This window comes from Microcaecilia unicolor, chromosome 4 (assembly GCF_901765095.1).
Source record: "Microcaecilia unicolor chromosome 4, aMicUni1.1, whole genome shotgun sequence".
NCBI classification, from domain to species: Eukaryota; Metazoa; Chordata; class Amphibia; order Gymnophiona; family Siphonopidae; genus Microcaecilia; species Microcaecilia unicolor.
This window is the reverse complement of record NC_044034.1, coordinates 42,939,897-42,956,634: the sequence shown is the minus strand read 5'-3', so window position 1 is coordinate 42,956,634 and position 16,738 is coordinate 42,939,897. Positions and strand designations below refer to the sequence as shown.

General features: G+C 40.2%; 1 protein-coding gene across 1 annotated transcript in view; it reads right to left on the bottom strand.

The window, feature by feature from the left end:
- FAT3 (FAT atypical cadherin 3) overlaps positions 1–16,738 on the bottom strand; it is a 739,365-nt gene that overhangs the window by 170,188 nt on the left and 552,439 nt on the right. Inside the window, 1 exon segment of the mRNA XM_030200168.1 lies at positions 2,604–2,800. Coding sequence (XP_030056028.1) covers positions 2,604–2,800 — 197 coding nt within the window.

Below are 16,738 nucleotides of genomic sequence, written 5' to 3'. Positions count from 1 at the left end.
AAAGAGGAACATGGGAATCTCACAAAGTTTAACAAATAAGGTGTTAACTTATTTGAGTATCAGCGGATTATAGCTGGATAAGTACTACTAATACTACTACTAGCTATCATTTCTATAGCGCTGCATATGTCTAGTAGCACTACAGAAATGATAAGTAGTAGTAGTCTATAGCGCTACTAGACGTACGCAGCACTGATTTTCAGTGAAGTTATCGGGATAATGCCGCTGAAAAATATTACTTGCCATCCTGGTGCTATCCAGATAGCACAGGGCCGCTCCAGGGGTAAAGCCAGAGCTGATCTGGGTACGGCCAGTATTCAACGCCAATACCTGGATAGGCATCCAGGCAAGTTAGGATGACAAACTAGCTGTCCTAACTTACCCAGATACCTATCCGGGTATCGGCGCTGAGTATTAACCATAGCCAGATAAGTTTATATGGTCAACTTATATCCAGATATTCAATGAGAGCAGTGTTGAGTAAAATCATTTTGACAAAGATTTTAAATCAATAAGGGGCTTACTTTCAAAGCACTTAGGCTTACAAAGTTCCATAGGTTACTACGAGCTCATTTTCGAAAGAGAAAAACGTCCAAAAAGTGTCATAAAGCAGCATTTGGACGAATTTCTTCTCAAAATGTCCAACTTGGTATATTCAAAACCTATTTTGCAGACGTTTATCTATGCAATTCACCTGCAGTGTGTCCAAATCACAAGGGGGTGTGTCGGGGGCGGGCTTCAGGCGTTCCTAACACTTGGATGTTTTACAGCCATAATGGAACAAAACAAAAACAGGACCTGTTTTTAGAACAAATAAGGCCATATTTCCTATTCAGATTTAGGATGTTTAGTGCAAAACGTCTGAAGTCCGACTAGACATCATATCAAAACTTCCCCTCCATGTAACATTTAAGTCTAAATGCTTTATTCCACACTGAAATGAATTTGAAATCAAAATCACTAAGCCAGTTGTGATTTCAAATTGAAATCAGTCAAGAAATGATTTCAAATCAAAAATTGGCAGAGCAAGGTACTACTATTAAATGTAATTGTCATGGGACAGGATTACTACTACTACTATTTAACATTTCTAGAGCGCTACAAAGTGTACGCAGCGCTGTACAAACACAGAAGAAAGACAGTCCCTGCTCAAAGAGCTTACAATCTAATAGACAAAAAGTAAAGCATTTAAATTTAAAATATTTAAGCAGTCAAGCACAAGAGAACAGTCACAGAAGGACAGAAGATGTTGAAGGGTGGTCAGTGTGATTAGGTGTAACTCTGGTTGGAGTAGTGGGAGAAGGTGATAGGAGATATACTATAGGATGTCATTCTGAGGCCAGGCTAAGTCTAAAGCAGGAGAAGGTATTCTCTGCAGCCTATCTGTGAGATGGAAAATGCTCTCTGAAGCTGCTGCTATAAGTTTATAGCATTTATAAGATTATAGATTTATAAGATTATAGACTAATCTGTCAATATTGATAAGCATGGACGTGAGAATTACAAGTCCACATATGGTAAGAATTAATACATAGTGTTTATGAACTTGGGTAGTTTAGGCTCGAATTTAGACCTTGCCAGTGTTATTGACCACGACAGTAATAAATCCATGAATCCTAAGATTAAATCAACATCCATCAGCAAATAATTTTTGATTTAGTAACCAAAAAACATACAAAAATAATTTGAATATGTGATTTCAAATCTATAATCAAGATCAAGGTAAAAGGTTGATTCTAAATTGCCATTTCAATTTACTTGATTTGAAATCATACCCAACACTGAGGGACCCTTTCACGAAAGGGTTACCACATGGCAACACGGAACTACAGACAGCCCAACATGGCCACCGGCGGTAGCTCTGGCTTGAGCGCATGCCAGAAAATATTTCCAAATTTATAGTGTGGTGCTAACCCGGCGGTGATCCGGCAGCGCCGAAAGCTGCTTGGTTACTGCGGGAGCCCCTACCGCTACCTCAGTGGGTGGTATTAAGTGCTCTCCCCATATGGCCATGCGGTAAGAATAATCTTGGCGCTAAATTATTTTTTGGGGGGGGCTTTTTATGCACTGCAGTAAAAAGGGCCCTGGCATGTGGGAAAAATGGCCCCTGCTGCTACCACAGGGACCTTTTTACCACAGCTTTTTTTGAGGGAGTACTGAGTACCGGCACCTTTTCCATTGTCTGTTAAAATTGACCCATGGTCCCCAAGTTTTAATGAAAGAGCTCAGGTTCTACACACCAATTCTGCCTTGTCATACATTCCATGACTGGTTGCAGGGGGCCTGGCTACTGTGGGGTGGGTCTCTCAGTGATCACCCCATTCCTGAAGGGTGGCCTGCCATTTGAGTACCCGCACCTTTTCTGCTAGAAAAAAATGCACTGGGTAAAAGGACCCTCAAGTGACAGTATCCAGGTGCAATCCAGTGCTGAATATGTGCATATAACTTTACATGCTTTGGCCAGTATTTTAAGACCATGCTGACCACAGAGTTTAAATAACAAGGGGGTAAATAAACAGGGGAAGAAGTAGGAATGCCGAACAATAAATGCTTTAACACCTGTACAGCATTATTATAGAAACAATTTGGATCTGCCAACTAACCTGATCACAGATGGGGCTGTTATCATTAACGTCAATGACGGACACTTCCACAACTGTCTGTGTTACAAAAAGTCCATCAGTTGCGGTAATGTTTAGAAAGTAAATATCCTGCTCTTCCCGATCTAGAGGTCTCTTTACGTAAACTTTCCATTCGTTCTGCACCAAGTCAAGGGCAAACCTCCCTTTGTGATTCCCTCCTGAAAGAAAGACGGAAAAAAGAAATCTTTGAACGTAAGCAAATAAGCGTTAAGCATTTACACTGTATATACAATACAGTCTTCGCAAATGAATTACGTCTACTAGATGTACAATAAAATAGCTTAAATATCATGAGTAAGGATGGGAACTCTCTCTAGGATTATTATTAATCACAATTTTTATAAAACAGTTACTTACCAGTAATAGATAGCTGAGGTCACCTTTTGAGGTCTCTCTGAAAGTTCATGCTTCCTAATCCTTCACATATGAAGAACCTTCTGCAGTTTCTATGTGCCACCTTGTCAGTACTCCTACATGTACGACTGTATAATTTTCAGCATTTAAACAGGCTTTACACATGAAGATTTATAAAATGACTAGTAAAAAAGGCTCGTTTCTGAAGGCAAGGAAACGGGCCCTAGGCAGACAATTTCTCCGCCCCCCCCCCCCACCGCTACAGCCCCCTCGATCCCCCCGTGCCGGCGAAAACCGCCCCCCGCCGCTGTTGGAGACTACCTGTGCTGACGGGGGACCCAAACTCCCGACAGCCGAAGTGCTGTTATGCCCGCGTAGTTTCCTCAACCATCTTCTCTGGAAGTTCCTCTGCGTGCGTCTGACGTCAGACGCACGCAGAGAAACTTGCAGAGAAGATGATTGAGGAAGCAACGCGAAGGGCACTACAGCACTTCGGCTGTCGGGGGTTTGGGTTCCCCTTCAGCATAGGTAGTCCCCAACGGCAGTGCGGGGGGGGGGGGGGGGGGGGGCGGTTTTCGGCGGGCCGGGGGGGGGGGTCGAGGGTGCCGTAGCACGGGGGGTGACAGATGATTCTGAGGCAGGGGGAGGAGTAGGGAAACACGCTGTGCGTTTCCCTACTCCTCCCCTTGCCTTGGAATCAGCTGTCACGGTCCCAAGCATAGAACGTTGGAGGTGAGAATTATTACATAGGATTCTACTGGTCTACTTTGGTACTTTCATCCCTCTCTGCCCCTGACACTGCTGTATCTCTAGTCTATAACATGTACATATGGGCAACTTTATTGACCGCTGGAGAGTTGAATTTGCTGGCTCTCTCTCTTTCTTTTTTGGCAATGAGAATTAAAAAAAACCCAACCAAACGTTGATGTTTTCCCTACAGTTCTTTTATGCCCAATAATTTATTCAGGTGTCAAGGCATACAGAATGGGGCATGCATTTCCTGTTCTTTGAAGGGGGCCATTTTATAAAGTAAATTTTCACATGGAAATGCGCTTTTGCACACGATAAAGTTCTTTTATCAAAATAACCCATGGATTATGCATGTAGAAGTATCAGAGGCGTAGCTAGGTGGGTTGCCAGGGGAGCGGCCGCCCCACAAATGGATTTCTGACGGCACCGGTACCTATTTTTTACACAATCTGTTGCATTTAAAATACGCACCAGTGCTGTCAGCAGCCGCTCTCCACTCTCCCACACCCTCAACCTGGCTACGCTGCTGAGAAATATGTGTGGTGACAAGAAGATGAATACTTTTGAATGATCTGGGTTAGGCATGTCAGGGGTAGAGTTTGGGTGGAGTACAGGCGGAGTCACAGTCTATGAATGATATTTATAAAATACATCCATATACATGGAACATTTATTCCTGCAAAGGCTGCCTATGGTTTTCAGGGTAAAGTATAAAATTCCTCGTCTTATTCACAAAATGCTATGGTCCATGGCTACTTATTACTTGACATCTATCTTGAAAATTTACCATCTTGCAAGACATCTGAGGTCCACAGTTTGGACAGTGTTTTCTTTGGCAGGGCTACAGGAATGGAACAGGCCTCTGGATGAGCTTTGGACCATGACAGACCCAGCACACTTTACAGTTATTCTTTTTACATATGCTTTTGACTTGATATATTAAGCTGTCCTTATGTCAGAGGCAGCAACTTGGGGCCCTGTTTACTAAGCCATGCTGTAGGCAACTTTTTAGCACACGCTAACTATAGAGATACCCATTATATTCCTATGGGTGTTTCTAGCGTTAGCACGTGCTAAAAAGTTTCCGCGCCTACAGAGTGGTTTAGTAAACAGGGCCCCTTTGTATATTAAGTTGTTGTTATGTCAAAGGCAGCATGTATTGGGTACGAGCTTCCATTTTTAGGCCCACCCTAGTCCCATCTGCAACAAGTCCATTTATCATATGGGCGTTCTTTAGTTTTATATATTCCAGGGTTCTACAACTGTATGAGCATTTGGCATCTATGAAGACTGTTAAATCAAACTTTCATAACTTCTCTTAGAACTTAAAAGGAGGAGTGAGAAAGACTAAGAGAACCTGGTGTAAATTTCAGACTACTGATGACAGAAGTGTTTGGAAGAAATTGTCTGATGAATATAGAGACAAAAAGAGTTTATCTTTCTCAGTTGTTATTGAAAGCTCCTAATAGATCTATGCAGATTCTTGCTTTAACTAAGAAACTGTTTACTACCTAACAGGAGGTTGATCAATGTCCATCTACTGAGCTGTAAAGCTTTGTCTGATTTCTTCCATGAAAAGATTGTGAAAATTTGCTCTACTTTAGAAAATGGGATGCAATCTATCAATATAGAGGATTTGACAGTAGATTGACTGGATTCCCATGTGCAGGTTAGACAGGAGTATAATATCTTGAGTCAATTTCATTCTGGTTTGCTTGAGGAGTTAGAAAAGTTAGCTGTTTCTTTGCGACCTTCAGCTTCAATTTTTGATCTTTGTCCATCATTGTTATTAATGAATGTAAAAGATGTTATGCTAGAGTCTGTGAGGTTGGGAGTGGTTCCCAAGATTTGGAAAACAACGGTTGTTTGTCTTATATTGAAGAAACCTACGAAAGATGCGAGTCAGCTGAGTAAGTTTAGGCCAGATTCATCTGAAGTTTCAGAGACAGTGGTTTTTACTCAGTTGCTTGACTTTGTGGAGAAGCAGAATGCCCTTTCTGAGTTTCAGTCTGGTTTTAGAACGTTTCACAGTACAGAAAATGTTTGGTTGGACATTGTTGATGGACTGTTGGAAATATTAAGATAAAGGGAATGATTTTTTATTGGTCTTATTGGACTTAAGTGTTGCTTTTGATACAATGGATCATTTAATTCTATTGGCTAGATTAAGGGAAATTGGGATTTGTGATATTGCATTACTCTGGTTTCGATCATTTTTAGAGAATAGAACTCAGAGGGTGCTAGTTGAGTCAGAGCTTTTTACGCCACACCTTTTGAAATATGGTGTACCACAAGGAACCTTGTTGTCTCCACTGCTTTTTAATCTGTATGTACGTCCAGTTATTGATATCTCAATAAAATATGGGATTCATATCCATTCATTTGCTGATGATATCCAATTGTTTCTCCCACTGGGTTTAGCTCAGGAGGTAGTAGATACAATTACTGCAAGATTGTCTAATTGAAATTAAGAATTGGATGGTGTTGCATAAGTTACAGTTGAGTGCATCAAAGAAATGTTTTGTAGATAGAGAGAAAATTGCCAGTTCCCTCGACCTTCCATATTTTGGGAGAAGATTACTATAGTACCAAAATATCAAGTGCATAGTTTGGGAGTTGCCCTGTACCCTTTTATCCCCACCTCTTTAATTCCCTTACCTCTTAGTTGTTCTGTCTGTTTGTCTGTCCTATTTAGATTGTGAGCTCTTTGAGCAGGGACTGTCTTTTCATGTATGGTGTACAGCGCTGCGTATGCCTTGTAGCGCTATAGAAGTGATAATTAGTAGTAGTAGTAGTAGTTTTGTTGGATGCAGGTTTAACTTTTGACAGCCATATTTCCCAATTGGTTTCAACTTAATTTTATTACCTGCATCAACTATGTTAAGATTCAAAGTTATTTTACAGAGTCTGATTTTGCCCAATTGCTTTACACTTATTTAATTTCACGCATTGACTACTGTAATGTATTGTTTGTGGGGCTGCCTAAAAAGAATTTGGAACTATTCCAACAGGTTCAAAATGCGGCTGCTAAACGTTTGAAAAATGCAGGCTCAATGGATCATATTACCCCTATTTTCTCTGCATTGCATTAGTTAGCTGTTTGCAAATGCTGTGTTCTTAAAATGCTGGTGTTAGCATTGAGGGTTTTTCATGGTATGGCTCCCAAATATGTTTGTGATAAGCTGCCAAGCTAAATGTTAAATGGGCAGTATTCACAATGGAGAAGGGTAGTTAGTGGGGTTCCTCAGGGGTCTGTGCTAGGACTGCTGCTTTTTAATATATTTATAAATGATTTAGAGATGGGAGTAACTAGCGAGGTAATTAAATTTGCTGATGACACAAAGTTGTTCAAAGTTGTTAAATCGCGACAGGATTGTGAAAAATTACAAGAGGACCTTACGAGACTGGGAGACTGGTGCGGCTAAATGGCAGATGACGTTTAATGTGAGCAAGTGCAAGGTGATGCATGTGGGAAAAAAGAACCCAAATTATAGCTACGTCATGCAAGGTTCCACGTTAGGAGTTACGGACCAAGAAAGGGATCTGGGTGTCATCGTCAATAATACACTGAAACCTTCTGCTCAGTGTGCTGCTGTGGCTAGGAAAGCGAATAGAATGTTAGGTATTATTAGGAAAGGTATGGAAAACAGGTGTGAGGATGTTATAATGCTGTTGTATCGCTCCATGGTGCGACCGCACCTTGAGTATTGTGTTCAATTCTGGTCGCCGCATCTCAAGAAAGATATAGTAGAATTGGAAAAGGTGCAGAGAAGGGCGACTAAAATGATAGCGGGGATGGGACGACTTCCCTATGAAGAAAGATTAAGGAGGCTAGGGCTATTCAGCTTGGAGAAGAGATGGCTGAGGGGAGACATGATAGAGGCATATAAAATAATGAGTGGAGTGGAACAGGTGGATGTGAAGCGTCTGTTCACGCTTTCCAAAAATACTAGGACTAGGGGGCATGCGATGAAACTACAGTGTAGTAAATTTAAAACAAATCGGAGAAAAGTTTTCTTCACCCAACGTATAACTAAACTCTGGAATTCGTTGCCGGAGAAAGTGGTGAAGGCGGTTAGCTTAGCAGAGTTTAAAAAGGGGTTGGACGGTTTCCTAAAGGACAAGTCCATAAACCGCTACTAAATGGACTTGGGAAAAATCCACAATTCCAGGAATAACATGTATAGAATGTTTGTACATTTGGGAAGCTTGCCAGGTGCCCTTGGCCTGGATTGGCCGTTGTCGTGGACAGGATGCTGGGCTCAATGGACCCTTGGTCTTTTCCCAGTATGGCATTATTTATGTACTTATAGGTACTTATGTACTTATGTCCCTAACCCTCCCCTGTTTACTAAGCCGCACTAGGCACCTGCCACGCAGCAATGCCGACACAGCCCATTCAAAGTGAATGGGCTATGTTGGCATTGCTGCATCGACAGCCCCTAGAAAGGCTTAATAAACAGGGGGATAAGTGACTGCTTCGCTCAAAGAGTGAGATGCGTTTTCTTTTGCCCTCTGCTAGTGTTTAATTTTTTTTTTTTTAATTAGAATGTGCTCATGCATGAGCCTACTCTTATTTCCTGATTTGGTTTGGAATAGATTGCCTTTTTACTATAAGATCTATTGATGATTTATTGGAATATCGGAAGACTGTAAAAGCTCATCTATTTCTGGAAGTTAGAACTCATTTTGAGGAAATGCTGTATTGAATTGTTTTCTGTCAATTGAAATTAATGTTTGACTGTTTTACATTTTATTATTATAAATGTAATCTTTGTAACCCGTTCTGGGCGCTGTCAGGAGGACGGGCTGAAAAATTGAATAATTAAATATGTTCATAACCCAGCCTGGATGTTCATGCAATATGGACATTTAAATGCTGGATTACGTACATCTAAAACATGAATAGCGTTTCTAACATAAGCATCAACCATAAGCACCTACAAGTCTTTAATGAAACAGGCTACAAATAGGCACCTTCTTCCCCTCTAAACCTAGGTGATCTATTATAACATTACCCCCCCCCCCTCCGCACACACATGGCCAAGTGCATAATCAGGGTAGAGAGAAGCTTCTCCGAGGACAGGAAATACCTTATTTACTTGAATGTAATTCACCTTGAGCTATAACTGAAAAAGGCCTGAGCTAATCCAAAATCTCCTGCCCCTTTGATTTATGTAGCAGTTGTTAATTAGCGCTGGGATGAAACCTAGATCCAGCTGGCTTTGTTTCATACTACTAGAACTATATGCAAATGAGTCAATTTCCAAAGGACCTATCTGCCTAACTTTGATTTAGGTAGCTAAACCTGACATTTTGAAAATTTACTCCTGCAAAGTGGCTAAATATAGCTACCTATTTGAACAAAATGGCTGTGCATACAGTAGCTGATTTCAAAGTAGGCATGACTGGAGTTAATATAATGAACATTCAACACCAGAAGGAAGAATTAGAGCCTACTAACTATTGAAGACCCATCTTTTTGAGAAAACTTACAGAAAGAACCAAACCACACAAAGCCCACACCCACGGTTCAATAATGCATCAATATAGCCACTCTGAATTCTCATCCCCTGTAATCTCACCACACTCATACCTCTACTCACAGAAAATATATACCATATGCTTTCTTGTTGTTATGTACTGCCCCTTTTAATTTCCCGTTGTTTCCCCCCAATGTTTCACCGCTCTTTTCCATTGTTATATTCCTTAATGAAACCTTTTTGCTATAGAGAACAAACTTTCCATCGGAGTCAGCGCTTTTCAGCGCTTTCCGGCGCAACAACACACAATCGATCACAATACAGGAGAAAGTGTTTCTGTTGAAGCTAGCGCTATCAGCGTTTTTTTTCGCCGTAGCGAAGATCGTAGATAACCTCTCAGTGCCTTAAGACAATCGTGTTTTGTCATCTGCACGTCATTGCATCAGCACATCGACCCCTGAAGCAGGCGCCTTTGTTTGGCGCCGAAACACGGCCCGTGTCGGGTCATTGATCAATAAAGTACTCCTGTTGTCCTAGTTCTGAAGGCCCAGTGTTGCTTTTTTCTTCTGGTTTGTCTGACTGTATACTGTAGTGCCCTCTCTGTCTGTATTGTAGGATACAAATGCAATAAAATTAAAAAAAAAAAAATAAATTGATAACTGGATAACTGTAGCTGGCTAACTTTAGGAAAATTTTCAGCTTTAAATCTGCTTGATTGTGGCAGCGTATCTGTATTTTAAAATTTTGTTTGTAATTTTTATTCTGTATGTTTTTATGGAAGCCACTTAGGTATTAAGTGGGTGCTACGTTTTTTTTTTTTTTTTAAAATAAATACATCTGCTAGATTGCAGTTGAAAATTCTCTGAATTAGACTATGAAACAGCCAGTCATTTGAAGGGTGAGTAGCTTAGTGAATGTTGATGCTGCAAGATCACTACTAAATCTGTCTATGAAGTACTCAATAATCTGGTCAACATGACAGGTTCTATAGAACAATTTTTCTTTGAAGGCTTCCTATGGAAGCATGTGTGCCAAAATGAGCATGCATATTAACTGTTCTTATCAGGTGTTAATTACCACACTATGAGGGAAATTTTACAAAGTGGCACCTAGATAATGCACATTTTTCATTCACATGCTCATTTTACAAAGTCAGATATGCATTATGTATTATACAGGTTTTCCCTGTGCTTAACACATTTTTAATGGACCTGAGTGCCAGTGGACCAGAAGCTGCAGCAGTGGTGGTGAACTCTTGGCAGAAAGTCCAGAGGGGGCTACTTCCCCACACTCTTCAATGGGAACCTGCTTTGGCAGATTTACCCCAGATCCTGCCCCTCCTGAGATCAGACACAAGGTTAATGCATCGGTAAGACACTTGGGGCCCTGTTTACTAAGTCGCACTGTAGGTGTGCGCAAACATTTTAGCGCGCGTGCACTAACGATGGAGACACCTTGCTGTTTACACTTCTCCTTTTCCTTTCACGCTTGAATATAGACATATAGATGCTGACTTACACTAGTGGGGGAGGAGTAGCCTAGTGATTAGTTCAGAGGCCTAAGAACCTGGGGAACTGGGTTGGATTCCCACTGCGGCTCCTTGTGACTTTGGGCAAGTCACTTAACCCTCCATTGCCCCTGGTACAAAATAAGTACCTGAATATATGTAAACCACTTTGAATGTAGTTGAAAAAACCTCAGAAAGGCGGTATATCAAGTCCCATTTCCCTTTCCCTATTTGAGATTCTAAATTCTACATGGAATGTTGCTACTATTTGAGATTCTGGAATGTTGCTACTATTTGAAGATTCTACATGGAATGTTGCTACTATTGAGATTCTGTTGCTACTATTTGAGATTCTACATGGAATGTTAATGTTGCTATTCCACTAGCAACATTCCATGTAGAAGCCTGCCCTTGCAGATCTGCAACACGGCCGCGCAGGCTTCTGTGTTTTCTGCTGATCTGCAAGGGCAGGCTTCTACATGGAATGTTGTTAGTGGAGGAGTAGCCTAGTGGTTAGTGCAGCAGACTCTGATTCTGGGGAACTGGGTTCAATTCCCACTGCGGCTCCTTGTGACTTTGGGCAAGTCACTTAACCCTCCATCACCCCTGGTACAAAATAAGTACCTGCATGTAATATGTAAACCGCTTTTGATTGTAACTACAGAAGGGTGGTATATCAAGTCCTTTTCCCTATACTATAATGGAGCACAAAAGCGGCTATAGAATTCATGCAGTTATAGAATTGCCCACTGAACATGCCAAGCAAAAGTCTTCCAGTCACAATTTTCTCTAAAGCAAAGAGATGTGTAAACATCCTAGAGTTCCTCACATTTATTTTTTTACTGAAGATTCATAAAAATCTTGGAAATCCTCCTGTACGTCCCATTGTCTCTACTAACGATTTGGTGCTGGAACCTTTATCAATTTTGCAGTTTGGCCTTATTGTTTAATATTACTACTTTGTGTCTCTTTACAGACTGTTTTCCAGTATTTACAGTTACCTATACTCTTCAGTGAGCTTTTGAAACAAGTTTGTTTTTCTGCAATCTTACACTTGGTTTATATATTTCCTGGTCTTTTAAAATCTTTTCAAACCTTTTAAATATATTAGTCTATTTTCAGCCGGTATGTCCCAATAATTACTGATATCTATCTATCTATATATCTATTTATCTATCTATATCTATATATATGCATATCTATATATAGATAATTTTTCAATATAGTATTTTGACATCCTAATTTCTAAGTAAAAAGACTGATCACGAACTAGACAGAACAGAACTCTTATCACTTGACTGACTAACCTCACTGCTATTAATGAACAAGCACTACCTCTTTAAACCTAATGTCTAAAATGTTTTCCTATAATTGATGACTCAACATATGTTACAATCCAATCTATTACTCAGGAACTTATATGCAATACTATAACGTATTCTACTTTACCATGTATGTACACACCTTAATGCAATACCATTTGTAATTCTGTTAACCGGAAATGGCAATCGCCATTACAGCAAATGTAAGCCACATTGAGCCTGCAAATTGGTGGGAAAATGTGGGATACAAATGCTATAAATAAATAAATATTATTACATGGAGCTTATTATGTTTTGCCTTTTACTTTATATTTCACGAGTTTATAGTTTATTTATGTTTTTATGATTTTTTTTATATCTATATGTTCATTAATACATTTTCTAATATACCTTTGTACATGTCATATATTTTTAATTTTCAATGTATGTTCATTGTTTGTAGACCCCTGATATAGGCTTTATTGCCAAAACACACTGCTGTGTCGGGTCTTGAAGAATAAAGATTTAATTTACTTTATTCATCGTCCTGCTGTTCTTTCACAGGAGAGTCCTGCTGGTTATGCTACTCCTTTTCCTTGTACTTTTGACATACTGGAATACGGTCCTCCGCTTTTGCGGTGTCCCCCATATTTGAGCGTTCCCATTAATGCTATTTTAATAGCGGTGTAAATGGCTGCGCCTAAATGTGGCACTTTAGCGTATAGTGGAGTGGAGGAGTGGCCTAGTGGTTAGGGTGGTGGACTTTGGTCCTGGGGAACTGAGGAACTGAGTTCGATTCCCGGCACAGGCAGCTCCTTGTGACTCTGGGCAAGTCACTTAACCTTCCATTGCCTGCCACGTAGAGCCTGCCATGAGTGGGAAAGCGCGGGGTACAAATGTAACAAAAATAAAATAATTATAGGACTAGATTCTATATATGGTCCCTGAAAAATCGTCACCAAAAATATTTACACTTAGGCATATTCTGAAAACCGCGTCTAGATTTAGGTACGGTTCATAAAAGATGCCTAGTGGCCATGCCTACACCTAACTCTATAATCTAATTAAAGAGACCTATTATATATAGTGTGGAGATTATTATTATATACAATTTCAATATTATCTCAAACACTCTCTCATATTAGTTTTCATAAATAGTCAATGCTACCACGTTTCAAGCTCCAATATTCATACATCACTAAGCCTTTTTTTAAAGCTAAACAGGGATCTTCAGAGTTTGTTCCAATATATTAGTGGTGCTGTTCACATTGTCATTGATCCACCCGTGTAGTAGATTTTTCTCCCAGTTCAAACCTTCGCCAACATGGCCAGGTTTTGAAATTCTTCCGCATATAGGAAAAAATTCCCTGATGAAGAATTTCGAAACCTGGCCATGTTGGCGGAGGTTTGAACTGGGAGAAAAATCGCTGCTTACAGTCGCTTAAAGCTAAGTGATACTACTATAATTAACGTTAAAATTTGAAAAAGTTGAAAAAGATTTTTTGGAAGATGTTAATTTATGAGGAGAACTTTAAGAAAAGGCAATTTATAAACTTTTGAAAAAAATCTACTACACGGGTGGATCAATGACGATGTGAACAGCACCACTAATATATTGGAACAAACTCTGAAGATCCCTGTTTAGCTTTTAAAAAAAGGCTTAGTGATGAATGAATATTGGAGCTTGAAACGTGGTAGCATTGACTATTTATGAAAACTAATATGAGAGAGTGTTTGAGATAATATTGAAATTGTACACCTAACTCTAGGCATGTCCATTTACGCCAGTAAAACTTGGTGTAAATACTGGCGCCTAAGTTAGGCGCAGAGCAGGTGTATTCTAGAACCCTGTGCATAGATTTTTGGAATGCCCATGGCCAGCCCATTCAACATCCCCTTTTTGGCAGCCTATTGGACTCCTGCTCGTGTGGCAAGAATCACTAAGAGTGTCAACTTTAGCTGCTGGTCTTGCCAGGAGAAGGATGGCTCATTAGCGCATATGGTCTTCTACTGTAAGAACGTCAGAGCTTACTGGCAACTTATTTGGACAAGAATGTGTCTTATTTTTCACCTGCCAGAGACTACTGCGCTTTCTTATGAGGTTGTGATCTTACGAGCCTCTTGTCCTAATATCCTCCTTCTGCAGTCCGATAAAAAGTTGTTCAACATACTGTTAGCTGTTGCTCTGCATTTAATTGTCTCCAATTGGAAAAATAATGTGTACCTCAATTATAATGAATGGTGGAGTTACGTTTGTGTGATTAGGAAATATGAAACCATTTTGGCCCATCGGCGTCGACAAATTAAGTCTGTTTTGAAGACCTGGGCTCGTTTAGATCACTTTTGTAAGGAGCCGCATAGCACCACTTGATTTTGTGTATCCATACTGTGTGTTTCCGGGTATTGCCATGGCTCTTTGATCTTCCTTTGTGTTTATTTGCGGGCGGGGGGGGGGGGGGTTGTTTGCTTTTCTGTTTATTTTTGAGTTTACCTTTGTATTATCGGTATGAAAAAGTCTTTAATAAACATATTAAAAAAAAAAAAAAAGAATTTACGTGCATCACTTTACAGAATATGCTTAGCAAGTTGTACACGTAAATTCTAATTAATGCCAATTAGTGTCAATAATTGCTTGTTATTATCAGCACTGATTGGCTTGTTAAGTAATTAAATTGCAGAGGCAAATCCAGAGTACAACTGGATTTTTGTGCACACAATTTTGGTCGGGCTATATGTGAATCTGGTGGATATTTATTTATTTGTAGCATTTGTATCCCACATTTCCCCACCCATTTGCAGGCTCAATGTGGCTTACATTTGCCGTAATGGCGGTTGCCATTTCCGGGTAACAAAATTACAAATGGTCTTGCGTTAAGGTGCATACATATATGATAACATACATGGAATATGATATATATGGAACAGATCATGGTATATATATATATACCATGTGTATTCATACATGGTGAAGAAGTACCCTTCTCCACCACCGCCAACTCCAGGCTCCGCCCTTTCTGCCTCGCCTCACCCCATGCGTGGAACAAACTCCCCGAGCCCATACGCCAGGCCCCCTCCCTGCCCATCTTCAAATCACTGCTTAAAGCCCACCTCTTCAATGTCGCCTTCGGCACCTAACCACTACACCTCTACCCAGGAAATCTAGACTGCCCCAACTTGACATTTCGTTCTTTAGATTGTAAGCTCCTTTGAGCAGGGACCGTCCTTCTTTGTTTAATTTGTACAGCGCTGCGTAACCCTAGTAGCGCTCTAGAAATGTTAAGTAGGAATAGTAGTAGTATGGTGAAGAAGAATACATTCTGGTAGTGCATAAAGGATCCTGAGTAATGAATTGGGTTGTAACATATATTAGGTTATTGACTGTACAGAGATCCTATTCGACATAAGGTTTAGAGTGGTAATGCTTGATCATTGGAAGCAGAGAGGTTAAGCAGTCATGCGATAAAAAGTTACACTATTCTCTTACATACGTAAATGTTAGTCCCACCCATGTCTCTCTCTTTTGAACATCACCTTGCATTTATGTGCTACGTGAGTTGTGTATGTACTTTATAGGACAGCGCTGAGCACGTACACAACACTTACTTGCATAAGTGCTAGTATCCTATAATTTTAGTATGCAAATGGTGAGATGCAAGATTGAGGAGGTCATTGCTAGAAACGCATATATAGTTGTGTTTAACAAATATGGTAAAAAAAAAAAAAGACTCCCATCCTTACCTCTATGAAAGCAAAAGAAGTGCTAAAAATGATCTTGTTTAGCTTCCCTAATGACAACAGGATTCAAACTGCGAGCAATCAATAGCAATCTTGGAGTACCACAATGGGTCTCTCCAGTCAGTCTCAAGAGAGGATGTAATACACTACTGCACTTGTTACCAAGACAATTGCATTAGCTGTTGATTATGCAATCAAGAAATGGCAGCAGGTTCTATTAAGGAATCCTTTAATGAAGGTTCTATCATACAGCTGCGCTCATGCTCATTAGGTTTCCAGCCAGGGGAAAAAAAGTTTACATGACACAGGAAGACACATTAGTATTAAATAGCCCTAACGAGGGGTCATTTAAGGAGCCGTTCAAAGATAAGCACTGCAATTAGGTGAAATTTATTAGAGTGGGAAGCTGGTGGGGAGTGGAGCAGATGAAGCAGAACGGCTTTTTATTATGCTGGAACACTGACACTGAACCGGCAATATTACTTTTCCACATCATTTAACCGCATGCTGACGGAAACCAGCTTAGAAGAGAAAAAAAGAACATGTTCCTTTGGTTAAATGGAAGGGAGGTAATGCCATTCTGCTCACTGTGAGATAAATTAAGACCATAGAGAAAAATTGGAATTGCACTCTGGCAGTAACATTCCCAGAGATTATTTACATCTGCGTAAAAAATTGTACGACTTCTTCCACCTTCCCTCATCAAATGCAAACGTCCTCAATTCTATAGATTGGCACCAACCCTGAAATTCTATAAACGGTGCTTAAAATTGCACGCATGCCTAATCTGCTTGAATAACGAGCCGATTAGCCAATAATTTAGTGGGCCCCATCAATCACTGGTGCTAATGGACATTAATTAAAATTTATGGGGGTCTTTTACTAAGGCGCGCGCACATTTTTGGTGCGCGCTAAATGTTAGAGACGCCCATAGGAATGCATTGGCATCTCTAACGTGTAGCACAC